Source organism: Acanthaster planci, linkage group LG03 (genome assembly GCF_054643075.1).
Source record: "Acanthaster planci isolate LZ-2023a linkage group LG03, COTS_SCS, whole genome shotgun sequence".
Classification (NCBI taxonomy): Eukaryota; Metazoa; Echinodermata; class Asteroidea; order Valvatida; family Acanthasteridae; genus Acanthaster; species Acanthaster planci.
This window is the reverse complement of record NC_141779.1, coordinates 14,787,523-14,808,071: the sequence shown is the minus strand read 5'-3', so window position 1 is coordinate 14,808,071 and position 20,549 is coordinate 14,787,523. Positions and strand designations below refer to the sequence as shown.

Genomic DNA, 20,549 nt, shown 5'->3' with positions numbered 1-20,549 from the left:
TTATCCGTTGGGATCCGAGTCGAGTGACCAAAAATTGTGACTCGAGTCGAGTCGCTGACTCGAGTATTTACATTTTTTGCAAAATGTCTGGCTATCTTTCAAAGTGACCACAAACTCAAAGAATCAGCAATGTACCATTCAAGGTAAGGGAAAATGACAAGCCTTTTGAACACCAACATTCTCAAAACAAAAGTATTTTGTATATTGAAGGCTGCTACAACTTGTAAAAAACAAGAAACTATTCTTACAATCACAAAGGTCGCCTTCGTATAATCCTGGACAATCACATACACAGGTATCTGGATTCTGATTTCCGCCATTTACGCACTCCTTGCATCCTGTAGCGATGGTAATTTAATTAATGTTCAATTGAAAAGGATGTAAAGAGTAAGAATTGAAAGTACAACACTGCATAGCAACTCTTTAGCTTGCGATAAATGAAATACTATTTGACAACAAAAGCTACTTTTTCCAATAAAACCCTTGCATTGTATGTATGGCATTTCTGTTTATGTAATAGCTCCAAACAAAAATTTTCGATATCCACGATACATCATGAGATTGGAGGACATTGCAAGCACGCAATGCAGTGTACAATGCTATGGCAAAGGTGTACCTGCAAACCATCAACCAGTTTCCATCTTTTTAAATACTCGAAATTAAGCCATTCTATTTGCACACAATATCGAAAATAAAGGGTTGGGATAAACTCTTCCCCAAAACAGAAAATTTTACACCCTTTAGTATCAAACGCCCCGCTCAAAAAACATTTCAAACTAACAGGGCAAAATGATCTTAAACACACGCCACATAAGGGTTATAGGGCTGAGGCGATAATTTCTTCTTATACTATTCCGAAAAAAATGGTTACTTGAGAAATAATTCTTGTGTACTATTGATGCATGTATGAATGAAGCGGGTACGTAACAAAGATTTCGAAGAAAAGAATTACTTTATGCCTGACTGGTTCACTTCCCCATAGGGTCATGGATAAAATGAATGAATGTAGCTCGTTTGTCATACAATCAAATGACGAAATGTTGACCACTCCATCCGTTGTTATAAAGAAATAACCACAAGTAGGCTACGTTAACTGCAAAACTGCTTTCAGTTTGTCAGTCTTTATACTGCATCTTTCTCTCTAACTTGTTGCATCCACCCAACCCCCTAAAATCATGAGTGGCGCCTCCAAGAGTTTGAAACGCGTTGGCCAATCACAACGCGCGAAATTTGTCGACCCGGGGCGTTCTGGTTGTAAAGTAGTGGTATAAGCCTACTTCTGGATTCGATACTGCGTCACCAACAAAGGAAATATGCAGAGAATATACAGGTACACAGGGTGTCCACATAAAAGGTATACCGGGATGAAAATTACTACAAAGCTACTTTATAATGGGAAAGAGAGTCCTGTCTATTTAAACCTATCTCAATTTCCTTCGAAGAAAAATGGCATTTGGGATTCCGCACACTTGCATGGTTGATCCTTGTTAATCAAATATGCGAACTTGTCACAGTGCCGATTTCAGTACCCTTAACATCGGTCTAGTTTGTTCACTCATCTGTGTCAGTGACATCACAAGCGGTATACCATTGCAAAGAGGACATTCTGCCCTTTCTAGAGATTTTTCCTCTCTTTTCCATATATAAATTAGTTTTGCCAGAGCAGGAATTTTTATCTCGGAATGTGGACACCCTGTACTTCCACTTTTTCTTTAAGGTTCACAAGGAAAAGGAAAGCAAACAAACGACAGGAAACTCTATCCTTCCCGTACTCACCAGAACAAAGTGGAGCTTCGAAACCTTCGCCTGGGCACTGGCATTGACACGTTGCGATGTCCTGGTGGTACCCTCCATTCATACAACCCTTGCAATCTGTATGGTACAACCATTACATAATCAAACAATCCGCAACTCAATCACAAAGTCCTCATTCCTTAACACCGGCCTGAAATTATTGAAGGGGGTTGTTATTTCCAAAAACAATTAATACCACATCCATTATATTCACCAAGTCTGTCCAATTCGTGTATAACTTTTAGAGCAATTACGATATAACCTATAACATGAACGATATCTGAATTCGTACAATAAAATGAGAAAACAATGAGGTCCGCCTCACCATTACACTGAGGACCTTTGAAACCGGGCTTACACATGCAGGACTCCGAGCAATCACAGTAAGTGTTTGTCGAGGAACACCCAGCTGCGTCCAAAACTGCACGTCAATGAAAAAAAAGGTGAGCTGCAAACAACCAGACTCAAACGATGGCCCTGCACTCGATTAGCACAAAACGTAATTATGACATCATTCGTAGTAGGGCTTGTCTCCTGTTTGGGTATACGACTGTAACCACGTTTTGGCCCCTTTCTGGGAAAGACACGGGCTCTTCTCCATGCCACTTGCTTCCATGAGTTCTAGTATTTGTAACGTGCGTTTCCCAAGCATAATGGCAATACTTCCTCGCGCGGAGCAAAAAGCCCAGCAGGTTAGTTGTTGAACGCGACTCGGATCCAAAGCTACCTCTTAAAATAATAAGACCACGAGACTGCAGCCTTAGTGCCGGTTAACCTGTTGCTCGCACTGGCGGCCGCTGATTTGAACCCGATTCAGTTAAGGACAATGAAATCAGGGACGTTAGATGGAATTTTACCTGTTGATTTGGTGCGGGAAATATGCCTTCCGAAACCCAAACTGCTTGCACTCACCTGAACAGTCTGGTCCACTAAAATTCTCCTTGCAGGAGCAGTTTTTGCCATTTTCGCCACAAACACAATTATTTTGACCCTCACAATCTTTTCCGTCAACTGTTTGGATAAGAACAAATGTGACGAACAATAATTACAGTTGATCTATCGACAATACAACGACAATTGACTATGTTTATCAGAATTAAAGGTTTAAGGAGAACTAAAAAGACAGCATCAGGAGAACAACTCTTTCGATAGAGAGGCGCCAAATACGGCCGTGTTTAGGCTCGATATCTTAGACGTCATTCAATTCGAAACTTCTGTTATACAGTACCAGATTTCACGCGTTAATGCTGACCTGTTACAGTGATTGTGAAAGAGCAACTATTATTGTTGCCGGCGAAATCGGTTGCCGTGCAGGTAACCTCAGTTTTATTGGCGAATTCCTCTCCTTGCTGGGGCACACAAGACGCGACCAGTTCCCCGTCCACTACGTCCTTTGCGGTGGAAACCCAAGTCAAGTCGGCGGTGGTTTTACCCTCGGCCACATTCACGCTTCTATCGCCTGGGCACGTAATGTTTGGTGCCTCGTTATCTGGAAAAACATGATACTCTTGAAAATGAATCATGGAACTTTGGTCTGCGTTTATGGAGAAAACTGCTCTCTTTGGTCAGGTTTAAGGACGCGACAGGAGGCAACAAGCCATTTGCGAGCATATGCAGCAAGGTATAAGACGGAGAGAACCCCCCCCCCCGCTTTGTGTTGGTCATTGTCTCGCAGGAATCTGGGGAATTCCTTTCAGACATCTTTGGGGGATGTGTTAAGTAACAATAGTCTGGAATGTGTATAGGGATTGGACATGTTGGGGGGTACCCCTCGGTCTCATTTCTTGCTGGGTATATTTGCGAGTTAAATTTGAATGAAATCGGATACACTGAGTTCTTTAAATTCACGTGAACATAACCATTTGAATTCTCCAGACTAAAAACTTTGTCGCTATACCTCGGAATTCGGGGCAAGCTTTGCTTAGTTACATAAGAGACGCCTGGCCTCCGTACAATGTTCTCAATGGATAAGAATGGCACAAAGGACCCAGTCCATTCCAGAGATGATGGTCGCTATGTAAGAGCTTGCCCCGAATCAAGAGAAACAGCAACAATGTCTTTAGTCTGGGGAATTCAAATTGTTACGTTTATGCGCAGTAAGATAACACATTGTACCAGATTTTATTCAAATTTAACTCGCAGGTGGCTTATTCAGCTCAGGAGTAAATCCTGGGGATTGGGGAGTATACCTGTATACATCTTCCCATTGTCTGAGGTAGGGGTTCAATTCAAGTGAATTGTGGAGATTTTTTCGCACTTCCCAGCGGCATATCCAGCTTTTGGTGCAGGTTGGGGGGGAATTCAAACTCGAATGCGGCTTTGGGCTCATTCAACATAATGTTTAGGGAGAAAAAAAATCGAAAGCCTTACTCACAGTCCCAACATCCTTGCTTTATTACTAATGATATAGGGTTTTGGTGCTCGTATTTGATAAATATGCCGATTACTTTCTTTTCTACTCACTTATGAAGTATTGTTTGTTAAAAACAAAAAAATTCGTGGGAGGGGGCAGTCACCCCTCCCCCGCTTTGCAAATCCCAAAGCCGGGAAAGTCAACTCCCCACACACACACTAAAGTGTGTATTTGCCTGCAACTGGGGACCCCCCTATTGTACTTTAACTTTTTTAGAAGACCACCCATATGTTTTGTACACAGTTGTCAATCGGGGACCTTCTGTCAATCGGGGACCTTAATGTCCTCTATTGTTCAGGGTCCCCAATTGAATGCAGAAACAAACTCACACACACCCACACCCACCCATCCCCGACCACCATCCCCACTTTCCGGCACAAATTTGCACCACTGTAATTCAGGCAAATGTCTTGAAAAAATAAATATATGACCAGTTCTCCACGATCTCACACACCAAACGAGTGATTATAATGATATCAACTCGCTTCATAATTAATTAGATAATAGAAATATCTTATTTTATTAGTTTTATCAAATATGTACATTTCTAAAAACCCATGCAGTGTTTTAACTTGACGAGGCCCTCCATTCATTCTATTCTCAGTAGAAAAAATGTTTCGTAATGGTCAAGTCGTTGGACATTGTGCCGAGGACTTTTGCTGCACAGGCTCAGGTGCATGCACAGTCCCCGTACGAGCCGCGAATCCCCCAACACCCTTGCTCCTTACATGATCAAGAAAGACTGTATAGTGCACTCAGAAGTGGGATCAAGGGAGTAGATCATGGAAGATGGGACACCCCGCTTTTTCTGACAGGACCACAGGATCCCCCCTCAAAAAAATTACATGTATTCCGAACAGAAACAAAAGGGCATCCCCCTATCATCAGCATTGCTTGAATTTCACCGATGGCACAGACTGCGCAGTGTAACTTTCTCCACAATCAACCCGATTCCGTGACCATCTCAGCACCTCATCTAAAGACTCTGATATGTGCCCAAGTGGCACCCACCACGGTCACCTCGATATGTGCCCCTGAGTGGCACCCACCATGGTCACCCCAATATGTGCCCCTGAGTGGCACCCACCACGGTCACCGCCAACCAAACCGAAGCACACTATCCTAGGTTCATGGATATTATTTTTTTCAGAGGCCGATTCACTCACGACAACAAAGCAAACGCCAACGCCAATTCGATGTCCCGAAGCATTTGCTGTGGAAGTCTTCCAGGTGGAAGGGACTGAATCTAAACATTCGCCTCGCGTTCACATGCACCTCAGGTATGCATCTGCCTTAATAAATGCAACGGTGCACCCGGAAAGGGGCCTTCGGGGGAGAGGGGTGTCCCCACCCACATATCCACATGGCTATTTCTGGGTGCGCCAGCGGTTCATAGGCCTACATGACGTATGCTGATAGCAGAGAGTGAAGAGTCTTACAGAGCGAGGTTCTGAGAAAAAAAAGCCGCTAGGAGTGCTGAGCTACTTTTGGACACGTATTGAGAGAATGGAAAATCCTGCCGTGCAGCAAATTCGCTGGAGTTAAAATGTTAAAATCAACTACAACGCAAGTCTTTGACTGGACATCACAAAAGCACGCAAGCGTGTGTGCTGGTCTCTTCAGAAGAGCATAGCAGACAATCCACAAACAATGAGCATACTCATTCGGCAGGAGAAAAGTCTCACCTTTCACTGTGACTGTAAAGCTGCAGTTGCCCTCGTTGCCACTCTTGTCCGTTGCTATGCATGTCACTGCGGTGATACCCGCTGGATAAATGCCCGGTGACTGCACAATACCACCCAGTGCGTTTCTACATTCTGTATCGAGTTCCCCATCCACAACGTCAAAAGCTGTGGGTGTGGACGTCCAACTGACATTCGCATTCACCATTCCAGGATCCAAGTTCTCTTCTATACTCCCTGGGCAAGTGACGTTAGGGCTTTCATTATCTGTTAGATAAATTGTTCAGTATAATGTAGTCAATCAGATACAAGCCGCAGCTGGAAATGACTGATAAAATCGTTTATTCGTGATGTAAAAAGTACAGCAATACTAGCAGGTGTGTATGTATAGCAGAAATACGAAGACAACATCTGAGGCCTTATATATCATAATCACTGTAGTATTTGTTTCAAAAAAGCCCGAATTCCCGACTCATATAAGACAAGCCTCTTTTCAACTTTTTTTCGCTTCAATATGCACACTTATCTGTTTCCATTATTTCTTTTTTAGTGTAAATCCTTGTTTGTGCTATCTCTGTCAAATTCTCTAATAGTCTTACACAATAATTACAATTATTTGAACCAATCAGTGTAAGCTCTGGACTTGTTGAGAGTATATACTGGCTAATATTGTATAAACATCCATCTGTATTGTTTTTGCTCGTCTGCATTTCAAAAGTCTTCAAGCTTCCTCGCACATTACAGAAACGATTCTGGACAGCTCCAAAAGTAAGTACTCCCAGTCAGTGGCGTACACGGGGGAGGGAGGAAGTCCCCCTCCGCGGAGACATGGTTGCAATTTTATTACGAAATGAAAGTGCAAGCGCTTCAGAAAAGGTATAACCATCCCTTTGATGGGGTGGGTTTAGGATTCTTTTATGGATGAGAAAACTGGACATTCCTTTCACTATCAGAGACATGGATCTACCGCTGCTCTCAGTACTCCTCGGGATAAAACTTTCAGAGTTCCCTCTGTGTGAGATGTCAACTTTTTCACGCAGGTTGGCGCAAAGTTTTCATTGACCACGCATATGAGAAAATGAACAGTGATGTAAGATACCAAGTTACAAAACTCGTCGTTGATTCAGCTAAACCCTCACAGATAATCAAAATATGAATTTCCGTAAATGTCACTCCAAGTGTCAAGAGGCCACCACACGGCCGAAATGGAGAGATATTGCCCACCTATCACTGTGACTGTAAAGCTGCAGTTCCCCTCGTTGCCACTCTCGTCCATAGCTGTGCATGTCACTTCGGTGACACCCACCGGATAAATGCCCGGTGACACCACGACGTTACCCGATGCGTTTCTACATACTGGATCGCGATCCTCATCCACAACATCAAAAGCTGTGGGCGTGGTCGGCCAACTGACATTCGCATTCGGCATTCCGGGATCAACGTTTTGTTTCACATTCTGGGAGCAATTGACACTTGGGCCTTCATTATCTGTAAAACATGCAAATCATTAAATTTTCATTGTGAAAGCAGTGATCAGCAGTAACTCTATACAATGTCTCAAACAAAATAGCTAATCTCGCTTACACGACGCCTGGAATGAATCCACATCATTCGGCTAATGTCTAGCTGCGGTGGCCACACAGTAAAAAAGGAAGTTCTTTACCAGGGTAGGCCGAAATAACACTTGTTTTCCACCGCCACATAGGCTATGAAGTCACAAGTAAAACAGCCATTATTCTGGTGGGGGAAGGCACATTTTGATGGGGGTGGGTTTAGGATTCTTTTATGGATGAGAAAACTGGACATTCCTTTCACTATCAGAGACATGGATCTACCGCTGCTCTCAGTACTCCTCGGGATAAAACTTTCAGAGTTCCCTCTGTGCGAGATGTCAACTTTTTCACGCAGGTTGGCGCAAAGTTTTCATTGACCACGCATATGAGAAAATGAACAGTGATGTAAGATACCAAGTTACAAAACTCGTCGTTGATTCAGCAAAACCCTCACAGATAATCAAAATATGGATTTCCGTGAATGTCACTCAAAGTGTCAAGAGGCCACCACACGGCCGAATGGAGAGATATTGCTCACCTTTCACTGTGACTGTAAAGCTGCAGTTCCCCTCGTTGCCACTCTTGTCCGTAGCAGTGCATGTCACTTCGGTGACACCCACCGGATAAATGCCCGGTGACACCACGACGTTACCCGATGCGTTTCTACATACTGGATCGCGATCCCCATCCACAACATCAAAAGCTGTGGGTGTGGTCGTCCAATTGACATTCGCATTCGGCATTCCGGGATCAACGTTTTGTTTCACATTCTGGGAGCAATTGACACTTGGGCCTTCATTATCTGTAAGACATGTAAATCAATAAATTTTCATTGTGAAAGCAGTGATCAGTAGTAACTCTATACAATGTCTCAAACAAAGTAGCTGATCTCGCTTACACGACGCCTGGAATGAATCCACATCATTCGGTTAATGTCTAGCCGCGGTGGCCACACAGTAAACAAGGAAGTTCTTTTCTGGGGTAGGCCGAAATAACACTTGTTTTCCACCGTCACATAGGCTATGAAGTCACAAGTAATGCAGCCATTATTCTGGTGGGGAAGGCACATTTACCTGGAGATGTTTCAGGTGTTTTTATCATCCCTTGACCACCGCATACACCCAGTTTAATATTTAACGTGAGAAAAGGACCTTACCCGCGACAGTGATGTTGAAAAGGCATTGTCCTTCATTTCCTGCCGTATCATTAGCAGCACATGTGATTGTGTTCACACCATTCCAGAATCTATCACCTGAAGAAACCTCCTGGTTATTTTCGTTCTTGCAGGTTACGTTTGGGTTTGGAGGATCAATCTCATCAGTTGCTGATGGCAGTGGGGACCAGACTACTGCAGCGTAGGGCCTCGAGGGTTCTACATAGACGGTCGCGCCATTTGGGCAAGCAACATTTGGGCTTACATTATCTACCAAAAAAGAAATGGAAAGAACTTTTCTACCTCCGTCTCAAATTTTGTGTCTTCTCATTAGTCCAGGCCGATTGCGAGATTGGGCGATACAAATGTAAAGTACCCTCATTTGTCTTCGCGTCGTGTTGAGATTACTCCCCGCCCCTACAGTCCAAACCATACCGCAGGGACCGCTAACCATATAGGATTGAGTGCTTCATTGTTCTACGTTTAAATGAGTTAACAGTACCCTAGTCAGAGCAGCAAAAGGACAAACGATATCAGCTGTTGGAGTACGGAGATTTTTTTGTAAACGGTTATTTTAAACTTTGTTTCTTCATGCCTTCACACTGTTTGCTGAGCATGAAGAGGTCAATTCCATCCTCCCCCAAAATAATTTTTAAGACGAAAAGGTAATGCTTTCTATAGCAAGATACGTGTAACCAAAATGATAGGGATAAACGCTAATATTTACCAAAATTAAATCGCAAATCCAACTCTGGAAAAGGCCCTGCCTATATGTACAGTTTGCTTTTAGTTTCAAAGAGCCCAGAGAGTGCCTCGCGAGTGAGTGCAATCAGTAAAATATTAAACTGGACAAGTACTTTTCCCTCTGGACAAGTATTCTTCTCTCTCTGCTAAACATAAAGGGAATAAGGTCCCTCTCCGTACCGTGCGGGTAAGGCAGCGACGAAAAACTGTCAGCTGTGAAGCATGGTGGTGCTTGAACTACGTACACTGACGTACACGCAGGCAATCGGTTGAACGTCTGTAAGTTGAACCTGGCTCAACTTAGCCAATTATTCAAGTGATAATTTGCGGTACTGGCGATAGGAGAGAGATTTTGGATAAAACTTCATCCTTGTGTACGAGTTCATGTAATCTGGTTGCTGGTTACGAGAGGCTACCATATTTTGGTTCATTACGTCAGCTGAAGCATTATCACAGAATGTCTTGAGTAATTTTGTCGTCAGTTCCCATGAACTACCAACAGCCCTTTATAATTGATGCTTTGAAAAAAAGACGTGCATATCAAATATGAGGAAATGCAAAGAAGTTTATGACCATAATATATATAAACAGAGGGTCATGCCATAAGAAATGGAAACTGAAGGTAATCAAAAGGAAATAAAAACAGGTGTTAAAAGTTTTACTTGAAACATTGAAGAAGAAAAAACGGCTACCTATCATTCTGGTTCATAATTGTTGGCCTTAATTCAACATGAGCGAGTATACGTGTAAGCACATTAAATGTGACACGTGAACTTCTGTGTGACCTTTATGTGCTTAATTATACACTCTCTTCTGCTGTAAAGTAGAAACAAAGTAATACTTCTGTCAACCGTTCACTGGAAAGGATGCATGGACCTACAGCCCCAAGAAACGGCAATCATTGACGAACACTTCGATCTCACTGATGACATATAAAGCATAGGCCTACCAAACTGACACTGATAATGGCACATACCTATTTTGATCGAAAATGAGCAGCTTCCCTCGTTGCCACTGCTATCATTAGCTTTGCATGTTACTATCGTCTCACCAACTGAATACTGTTCCCCTGTTTTAACTTCTTTACCACTGGCATCCTGACACGTGACGTTCAAGTCACCATCAACTGTATCATTGGCTGATGGTTGGGGATCCCAGTTAACGGTAGTGTTCGATCCAGAGTCTGGCTTTTTGATGACATCATTAGGGCAGCTCAAGATGGGCGGTTCGTTATCTGAAATAACAAATATACATTACAGATTACTGACCAGGCTACTGTCTTCCGTGTACATGAAATCAGAAAATAAAATACATTCAAAGATTGTTCTTGATTAGCCCTTCTTATTGCTTGGAAATTAATGACACTTTACAATCTTAAAAATTTGAACTGACAAAATACAAATCCATAACATAGGGAATTTTGTCCATTAACGAGTTTTGCTGAGGATATACTAACAATCTAGACTTACAGTTGAAGCAAAAGGTTAAACAATGAGTTACTTAAATATTTGTGGACTCACTTCCTGAAACCAGTTCCTTTCTGTGTTTGTGTCACTGGAATAAGAACTTATTTGTCACACAAACAATAGACCCAAGTTAGGTTTTAAAATTGAGGTTTTTTCGTTTTGAAAATATGCAAAAATCAGCTGGTCCAAAAGTTTACATATACACCACCTGCACTGTAACTGTAGGCAGTGGCGTGAATTTGTGTCGGATAGTGTGTGTGGGGGGAATAAGGGATGGGAAAAGTGTGTGTGTGTGGGGGGGTTAACACAATATGACTATTTGAAGGTTGATATTCATGATATCAATGTACATCTACAATATGTATCCAAACGGGTATATTTGTGGCTTTCTAAACTTGTTCTCCCTTTTTCGTGATATTGAAAGCAATTGAATCATAGGCGTCTGAAAACTTTTTCACAATCTACTTTATTATTTTGCTCACCAAAAAAAAGTGTGGGGGTGATAAAAATGGCCCATCCACCCCACCTCAAAAAGTAGGGAGGATATATGCCTCCCATCCCCCCAGGATTTACGCCCCTGGTTTTAGGAAATTCCAGAATGTTATTTATCCTTCTCTGAACTAAGCCACTTGTGACATGAAGTCTGGTGGAAGTTTTCAATAAGCACTAATGCTAGAACTTTCTTTGGAGCTCTAAAAGATGCTAAACACCAACGGGGCCCAGTAGGTTTTTTCATCACATTGAGCTCGAAGCAAGCTGCATGTAAGTCGTCCTCACCACTAGTGTTTGCCATACATTGCTCAACCCTGATAAAGACAGGTACAGACCTATTTACCTTTGACAGTGATGTTGAAAAGGCATTGTCCTTCATTTCCTGCCGTATCATTAGCAGCACATGTGATTGTGTTCACACCATTCCAGAATCTATCACCTGAAGAAACCTCCTGGTTATTTTCGTTCTTGCAGGTCACGTTTGGGTTTAAAGGATCTACATCATCAGTTGCTGATGGCAGTGGGGACCAGACTACTGAAGCATCGGGCTTCGAGGGTTCTACATAGACGGTCGTGTCATTGGGGCAAGTTGGGGTAAAACCCACGGAAATAGGGACTGAAACCCAATCTGCACGTGGACCGAGCTGGGAATCGAACCCGAGGCGCAGAGGTGAAAGGCGAGGAAAGAACTTCTCCGCCAACCCGCCCCGACTGTTGAAATGTACATAGGCCTACCTATTGTGATTTTGAACGAGCAGTTTTCTTCTTCAGTATGTGTGCATGTTACTTTGGTCACTCCGACTGGAAATTTATCCCCTGAGTTAACGTCTGCGTCATTTTCATTCTGGCAAGTTACATTGGCTGATGGTTCTAAATTCCACTTTACGATAGCAGTGTCCGATCCAGAATCCGGCCTTTGAATAATATCATCTGGACAGCTGGCATCTACTTTACCAAAATTAAAAGATATACTTATGATAAAACATTTCAGTAAAAAGGCTGTTCACTGATTTGCCAGGATGTCAATCCGCATTTTATAGAATCAAGCAATGTCTTTTGCATCCAATTATGACCCAATACGGGCCATTCACAACACAGTCCGCCTCCAAGAGTTTGCAACGCGTTGGCCTATCACGCGCGAAATCTGTCGACCCGTTTCAAACGGCGCATTGGTCAACCGTTGCAAACTCTTACAGAAGCACTACATGTATTGTGAATTCGCTGGCATTTGGAACGCAGTTGGTATTGGTGACCACGACCAGTACAAATCACACTAGGTGCCCCTGCAACATCTAGTCTTCCTTAGTCTACCTTAACTTTGCATTGGGAAACCGACTTATAAAACCCTGCAAGAGTGACTGAGGAGGTATACTCTCCTGCATTTCTGAGAGCATCAGGAGTCGAACAGCAGTGTGTGCCTATTTACACCATGGTATTAATGTTTACACCATTAAATGAAGGGCCGTATCCAGGAATTTCTTCAGGAGGGGCGGGGTAGGCCGGAGCTTTGTCTAATTTTCACGGACTATAGTCTCCCCTCTGTAACACTGTAACCTTGTGCACATAAGAAGAATCTGCGGGGTGCTATCTTGTTTAAAAATTTAATTCAGTTATTTTGTATTATTTCCCTCAATTTGTTTACATTTTGGGGTTGGGTTTTTGACCCCCAACCCCCATCCGTGTCTGGCATGGTGACGATGCCAGTCTAAAATCACCCCAAACCATCGACCGCAGTTGCATATGTACAAGTATTTCGATCCATTGTGGTCCTGCGGTCCTTATAAGCATAATGTAGTGAGGACAAGCATACATCAACACAAATTATAGGCTTACGAGATACCTAGTAACCGATTAAAACCCTACTTGGGAACCGTTTTTTAATTAAATCGCAGCAGCGCTCCTCCAGTTGTGAAATATCTATTTTTCACTCACCGCGGGGTTTTGAGGTTCGCTTATAGGCAGGAAGTACATACCTTGTGCTGCAGCCACGTGCACCGTGAAGACGCAACACAACACCACAATGCCGGTCCACTTTGGTGGAAACATACCCCACGATAGGAAGAGAGCCGTGAAAGTGAAACAAGACGAAGATCCGGCGAATTCCTCAGACAGCTTTCTCTTGTCGGTAATCCTTCAACACGAATATGAAGCTGTATTCACTTTACAAACATCTTGCTTTTAACAACATTGTAATCATTCCACATGAAAGCAACATTCACACATGACCAGCTGAACCTGAAATTACAATAGTTAGCCCCAAAAAGAGAAATACAGTGTTTTACTGCGAGCAAAAAGGAATAAATCTGTAACGAGCAAACTCACGGGGAGAAAAAAAAAACAGAAAAAAGGAAGGATGGCGACATAACACCGGTATTTACTCGCACGCAATTTTATTTATGACCCAATTTAACCTGCCATGTACGCAGTGTCCAAGTTCCAAAAAAGGCGCAGTGAACATACCTGATGTAGAAAATTAAAGTATTGTTCACCTGGATTCGGGTTTCGATCTGTACAGTATTTGCAGTTACTAGTCTTGCACTCGACCTTTCCAGTAACTACCCCCGGTACCGTGTGATCAGCTATACACCCATTCATCGAATAAGACACATGTACATATCTGATGAATGTTCACCGTAGCATTAATTATTTCTGATGGGTAAACAGTACGTGGCTGCCTGTACAGTTGGCAGGTAGTATAAGGGGCCTACATAAACCTGTAGGTGTCTGTACATGAAAATTGACGCCACTTAACGAACAAAAAGCAATCAAAAGGGTGGGAGGGGCATACCGTCTCCGCTTATTTAGTTTGTCTGTATAAAAATGTTCACAATACAATATAGCATGCAATCAAGTGCAATTCAAGGTAGACTGGTGCATTACTGGTACACCTTAAATAATCGTTGAAGGATCATTCATGTTTGGTGCTAGTTTCCCACATGCTAAAAAGAAAGAAAAGGTTCATCGAATAAACTGCAAACCTCAGAACTTGGGAGCGTATCGATATGTATTATATATAGCATGCACGAAAATGCCATGAGAAGTATCGATTTTCGACCAATATAAACAGATGTGTCAAATAACTGTTATCTGGAACCAAAGCAACAGTGCTGTCCTAAGGATATACACATTATCCTAAACAAAGCTCCTTCCGACACCTCTTCATTTGATCGTCCTTTAAAAAATTCCTCAGTAAAAATATCTCTGACATGTACGTAACCAGCAAAACCGTTAAAAAATTTGCCAAATATGGCTAAATAAGTCTTAAGGTATCAACAATTCTCGGTGTTTTTTTTTTAAGTTTATACGTCCTTGCAAGCTCTGATGAAGTATCCAGTGCAGAAGAATTTTGGAAGTAATTGCTGTTTTGTTTACCAAAGGAAAAACGGCACATTTCAGTTGTAGCATGATTCTGAGCCATTCCATTCAAAGTCTGAAAATTGTCCAGTTCTTACTCACTTTTGAAATGTTTCTCAATAGAAAAACTTTGACAATGTATTCATGCCAATCTATGCAACTGGATTTATATTTTGTTGTCATCTCCAGAAAAATCACGCCCCGGTTTTTATTGCGGCATACATCCTGTTGGGGGGACATTTCACGATGGTATTAGGTTCTTCGCAAACAATTTGAGTACTTTAAAGAAGACCCACAGTTCAGCGGATTTTAAAGTGCCTTTGAACTTGTATCATTCGAGTTGATCTTTTGACATTAAGTAAACAGTTCCTCTCGGTTACACGGCTAAACACAAACAAATAGTGTAAGGCTTTGCATGTTCTAAAAATATCTTAGCTGTTTACTGACAGATCAATATCGAAATTGAACGTGTCTTTTTGGCATGTTTAAATGTTTCAAAAAAATTCAGTCAATATTTCCGATGGCCGATAGATTCCCCTTTAATCAGACAATGAAATAAAAATCAAAGACTTGCTTTTAAATAGTTTGCAAAATTTTTAATTAAGCGACACAGATCCAATACTGCTTAACACATAATTCTCTATCACTGTCACAGTGACTCGGATATGACTGACCCAGAAAATGTTCTCGATGTACAAAGTACATACAGCTTCATATCTTTTCTTCGTACATGACGGCAAAATAAACAGACCAGAGTCATTAATTGAACCTTGGAATGCCCTGCAAGTTACACACCGTCAAAATAAAAGGAACTTAACGGCTTGCTGCGGCATGCTCTGAGAAAAAGGTTGTGTCGGTAATTTGTGCAGATTTCAGATGTAATTCAGCGGATGTTTGGCAGGGCTAGGCCCTACTCCAAAACAAATAAATGAAAATATCTCCTTGGTTGGATTTTCCTCCACAGGGTTATACCCTGATACATTTCTTCTCCGTGGAAACATGTCTAAAAGGTGACCCCCAATAAGCACAGCCGGCGGTCAACGCGTCCTCTGGTGCAAAGAGCACGATTTTACTTTCAAAACAAACTGAAATTGGTATTCGGAAGTACATGTATGTATGCCTAAGGAACAACATACTTTGCTTCGACCCCCTCCATTGACTTTGGGCGTTAAGAAGAGGAGTGTACAACGCATCTACTATATATACTCCTGTCTCCATCAATTCCTTTTTCAGTCCCAGCAAAATTAACTCGAAATTAATGCGTAAACGTCATCCAATAGGCCTACTTTGTTCACTGTCACCGAGAATCGACAACACGAATGTTCCTATTTATTCGTTTGCCTTTTGTCCTGTGGTTAGTCCGTTATAGGCCAGCATATCAGAGACGTCAAAAAAGGCTTGTCGTATAAAGTTATGACCATACCAGCAGATGTAAACTTTTTTTAAAACATAAAAATTGAAGAGCAAACCACACAATTAAAAAACCAGTAGCATGTGTAACCTTGCACGCACCATAGTACATCTGGCCTCTTCAGCCTGAAATAAACCGGGAATTCCACACTATGGTGTCGGCGTACATAAAATGATGCACGATGTGCCAAAGAATAGATGGCAATCATTCAGTCTCGTGTACGTGTTCTGTGGTACGAAGCTGCAGCCATGATGAACGATTTCACACGCTAATTCCTGTTAATGTTGTTCGTTATGTGACGCTATGATTCATATAAGTATACGAGGTATAACGTATAGGACACCTGACCAAGATGTCCAACTCATACCTCGCCCATAGGCTTTTTACGTCATGCCTAATGAATGGCCCGAACGGTATTTAACATGCACATGTAGGTAATAACATTACAAACGGACTCATGTCTGAGCGCCTTGAGAATTACAACACAGAAAGGTAATGTTGTTGCACCTTGTCCTTGGCACAGTCGTGTAGCTTCTATCGTGTACAACTTCGTAGTTGGAAGACCATGGTACTAAAGAAATTTCTCCATTATTGAGAACAAGAGGGGTACGCCTCAGGTATTTGTCTGAGTCGTGATGAATTCACGTCCCTGGTTTTTGTTCACACAGGAAGCATGCAGGTTTAATCACTATGCAAAATGTGGCGTTAAAACTGATATGAAAAACACTCCTCTTCGAAATATAACAAACTTGAAAACGATCCCAAGATCGCCTACCTTGCTTTTAGCCTTGCATTAATTCACACGTCTCGTTCATCCCACAGGGTACTGTCGTGCAGTGGTCCTGCTTTCACGACTACTGTCGTCGACAAATTATAGACTAACCTTTGAGCAGAACCTGTTTACTTAGAAGGCGGGCGTCGTGTCGAATCGCTATTACAAAATCTCATTGCAACCGTAGAAAAATTATTCCAAAATTGTGCAGGTAGAAGCCAGAGTTTGTGCATAGGTGTTAGAATCGAAACAGAACAAATATCAAAGGTTGAAGTAATCAATTACGACGCCCACCACGCAGAACACAAAACACGGGGAATTAAAAAGTAAAATAACACCTGTTTGTAAGGGAAGTCGACATTGTTTATAAATCCAATCGTTTGCAACCGGACTTTTAAAAAGGTCGGGAAACGATACCCGAGAACTAGCATGCAGCTGCTGTATACCTGGGAAGGCAACGCAGCATTATGCATGCATAAAATGGTTCATGGTGTTGGACGCGTCGATTTGAACTAATGGTGCAACGGAATAAGCCACATGGGCAAAGTCCACGAGCTAGAATAACATTCACGCTGAAAATCCAATTAATAACAGGGTCTAGGAAAGGCTTACTTCGTCAGCGCAAGATATTACCAATTAAGCTTCAAATTGCAGCTTGACAAATGCTGGTAGGACTGGAAGATTGTGATTCCTTTGGAGGAAAACCTCCAACGTGAACATTTCGCCCAAAATTGATCTCTTACACGGCCGGTTCGGACTCAAGGGTGATTGTTAAAGCGAAGCGAGTTTGACGTCACAAAAACTTTGCAGCGAAATTTCGCTCGAGTTGAAATGTGTTCAACGTTGGTGAATTTGTAACGCGAAGTGTTGATCTCACCTGACAAATTCGCGTTCGTATGCGCTTTCGCGTCAAATATGAACCGGCCTTTAAAGAAGAACTTGCGGTTACAACCTGGAAAAAAATTCCGTTTGGTATCAGAACTACTGCATCGCAGTTCTGTCGTGTGGTGTTAATAACGTACCTTGTACTGGACTTATTGTAGACAGTTATCTTTAAAAATGGTGGGCAAACTTTTCATCGGAACCACCCATCCTCATTCACTGTGCCCTCGACATGTGGAGCATTCCTTTCCCGACTCTTCAAGTGTTGGGCCTGACCGTGTTTGTTTGATATCAGTAACCCATCGAAGCAAACAAACACCACTCGCGGAACACTCACCGCGCCAATTCAAAGATGAAGTTTACCTTTGGTGGTGGAGGGGAATCACTGATAAAAAAATCACCTTAAAATATTCTCGGGACATATTTTGTTTTGTTCTAGCACGGACACCCATACAATTAGGTGATAAGTTCTACCGTCGTCTTCTACCGCCAATGCTCGTGCATTGTTTGCGCATGCCTTGTGAGTATAAGCTTATTGGGGCAAGTTCTATCAGCGACTGTCTGTCAGCTACTGGTCGGCTTCAGGCCTTCATGCACAGGTTAACAGTCAAAATCTATCACTGGTTGACAAATGATCCTTGATCAAGGTCTTCCAAGCTTGCAAACTTGCGAAACTTATCAGCGCGTCGTGTGCAATTGTCAATGTCATTTGTCGTTTTTATGCTCTTCCATATATTGAATGTCCTTAGCAAGATTGAGCCAATTATTTTGGTTGACATCAGAGAGCCCCAGTCCCCGATTCTCATTTTAAGACACATCACATGTATGTTACACGTTAAAAAATAGAAACTAACACCAATTTAAATTAAATTACACATGACGATGGACAGACATCAACTTCACCACTTACAGTCATGGACTCAAAATAATGCTGGGTTATATAGAGTAGCAAGGTATTAACGGGCAAGGTAACAAGCATGGAATTTATACTTAATTTTTACCACATTGCACTCCTCAGATGCCATCGCTCCAAATGGGGAAAGGAAACCATTATCACTCAATAGCATTTGTGCAATAGAAAACGTTTGAAAAGCAAAGTCCCACAAGAAGTAATGAGACTATAAACGAACGATAAAACACAAAGAGTGCGCACAGGATCTTTCATTGTTTAAACAACAGCGCTGGCTTCGTATTTGTATAACAGAAAACATCGATTCCAAAGTGTCAGGATGAATACTGAACTTATATCACGAGCAATGATAAAGTGGGCATTTAGTAGCGATGCAGCGCATTGTTAGTGGTAATTGTTGCACCGCGGGTGATTGTGAAGTACGTGCACTCTGCAGAATTGATGCAATGGGGGCTTTGAGGCGTACACTTACCAATAAGGCACCAGCTCCCGATTCATCATCTATTTTGGCTGACACAACAGGAGGGCGCTATTTGACGTTGGTAAACTTTGAGCAATACAAGAGATTTTACCCAAACCAAATAGCGCCCTCCTATTTTGTCCGCCATTCTTCAAAGGTGACGTATCGGTGTGATGATATAGCATCAGCATATCAGTGATGTCCTACGGAGTGATAAATCAAGACCCAGTGATAACAAGTTAACATTACACTATCTATCATGAAATGTTAAACAGTTTTGGGTGAAAGAAATATGATGCAAACGTCTTACTCGGGGCAATGTCTTAAAATATCGGGTAAAATCCATGTTTTGTATTTTATACGTAACCGCAAAAGATGCCCGTCTGAAAACGAATTGTAAGAGCAGAAAAGCTTAAACAGGAACAATAATTATTACGACTAGCATAAAAAGAACAGAAACGTCGATTGAAAGTTTGCAGACTTGACTTGAACTGTCCATTCTCGATTCTCTATGAATGTCAACAGGAGAAATACGAGTTTTAACGATTATACTTACATTCGAAACGCTACAAGAATGGCAATGGTGGAGAAAATGACAACCGTGTCCAAAGACTGCGAAGGAAATGCAGTACGCTGTTAAAAAGAAACGAGAACGCATATAACCAATAAGCAGATTCCTAAACCATAAACAATGTCGAATCTCTCTCCAGTTTAGTATTCTCCAACTACAAAATAACGAAATTTTAATTTAAAAAAAAACTCCCTCTCCAAAAGAGCGAGTCCCTTCGAAAAACCACTCTGAAGTGTATGTGAAAAACACTCTAAAACGAGTGAAAACTACTCCAAAAGAGTGAAATTTCCGCTCTTCAGAGCCACATAAAGAACCAGAGTCGTCCGATTTACAGCTGCTCTTTTTAAATGATTTTAACTGTATTTGGCTAAAGTTGTTGCAAAGGGACAAGCCAGCATTGTTAAGAAGTTCTGCAGTTGAAAACGCAAAGGGAAAGCTTGGGCGGGCTTGAACGAACATGGGGCACACTACATGTTCTGTGAAAGAGACATCTGAAACAATGCGCTACACTTTCCTATCTTCTTAAATTAATAAAATTGAACATGTAAATTTCTTAAACTAATTTCTGGTTCTGCCACAAAGGTAAGCGGATAAGGTACGATAAGACAGAAAATAAGTTGCTGCTAAGGAGTCTATTTCTGCTTCTGTTTTGTGTGTGTGTGCTAGTGTTAAATTCTAATATTTGAATATACTTTTTCAGAGTTCTTGCAACAGGTCTGTACGCTGCATAACGATAAAGCTAGAAAGGCCCACATCCACCTGGTCAATGCTCTCATCAGGTCTGCTCTAGACCTTCATCAGACGTGGTGACAATTCGTCAGAAAATCATGTTGCGTGTGTGAACTTCAGTCGAAATCCTTCGGTGCGGCTCTAGTAAAAGATTAAAGTCAGA

At 41.9% G+C, this 20,549-nt stretch overlaps 1 protein-coding gene across 3 annotated transcripts in view; it reads right to left on the bottom strand.

The window, feature by feature from the left end:
- The window catches only part of LOC110991076 (uncharacterized), a 31,998-nt gene extending 12,769 nt beyond the window's left edge, over positions 1–19,229 (bottom strand). Inside the window, exons 1-12 of one of the 3 annotated variants that reach the window (XM_022256213.2) lie at positions 19,099–19,229; positions 13,271–13,428; positions 10,316–10,573; positions 8,599–8,865; positions 7,981–8,244; positions 7,114–7,377; positions 5,893–6,156; positions 3,047–3,283; positions 2,707–2,805; positions 2,120–2,215; positions 1,777–1,872; positions 249–338 (exon numbers count right to left, since the gene is read on the bottom strand). In XM_022256213.2, the coding sequence (XP_022111905.2) occupies positions 249–338; positions 1,777–1,872; positions 2,120–2,215; positions 2,707–2,805; positions 3,047–3,283; positions 5,893–6,156; positions 7,114–7,377; positions 7,981–8,244; positions 8,599–8,865; positions 10,316–10,573; positions 13,271–13,428; positions 19,099–19,127 (2,122 nt within the window). In that variant the 5' untranslated portion in view covers positions 19,128–19,229. Of the gene's footprint in view, positions 1–248; positions 339–1,776; positions 1,873–2,119; positions 2,216–2,706; positions 2,806–3,046; positions 3,284–5,892; positions 6,157–7,113; positions 7,378–7,980; positions 8,245–8,598; positions 8,866–10,315; positions 10,574–13,270; positions 13,429–16,837; positions 17,313–19,098 lie in introns of those variants that run through there. The other 2 variants (XM_022256212.2, XM_087134866.1) reach the window with 2 other exon arrangements.
- Positions 19,230–20,549: the final 1,320 nt, after the last annotated feature.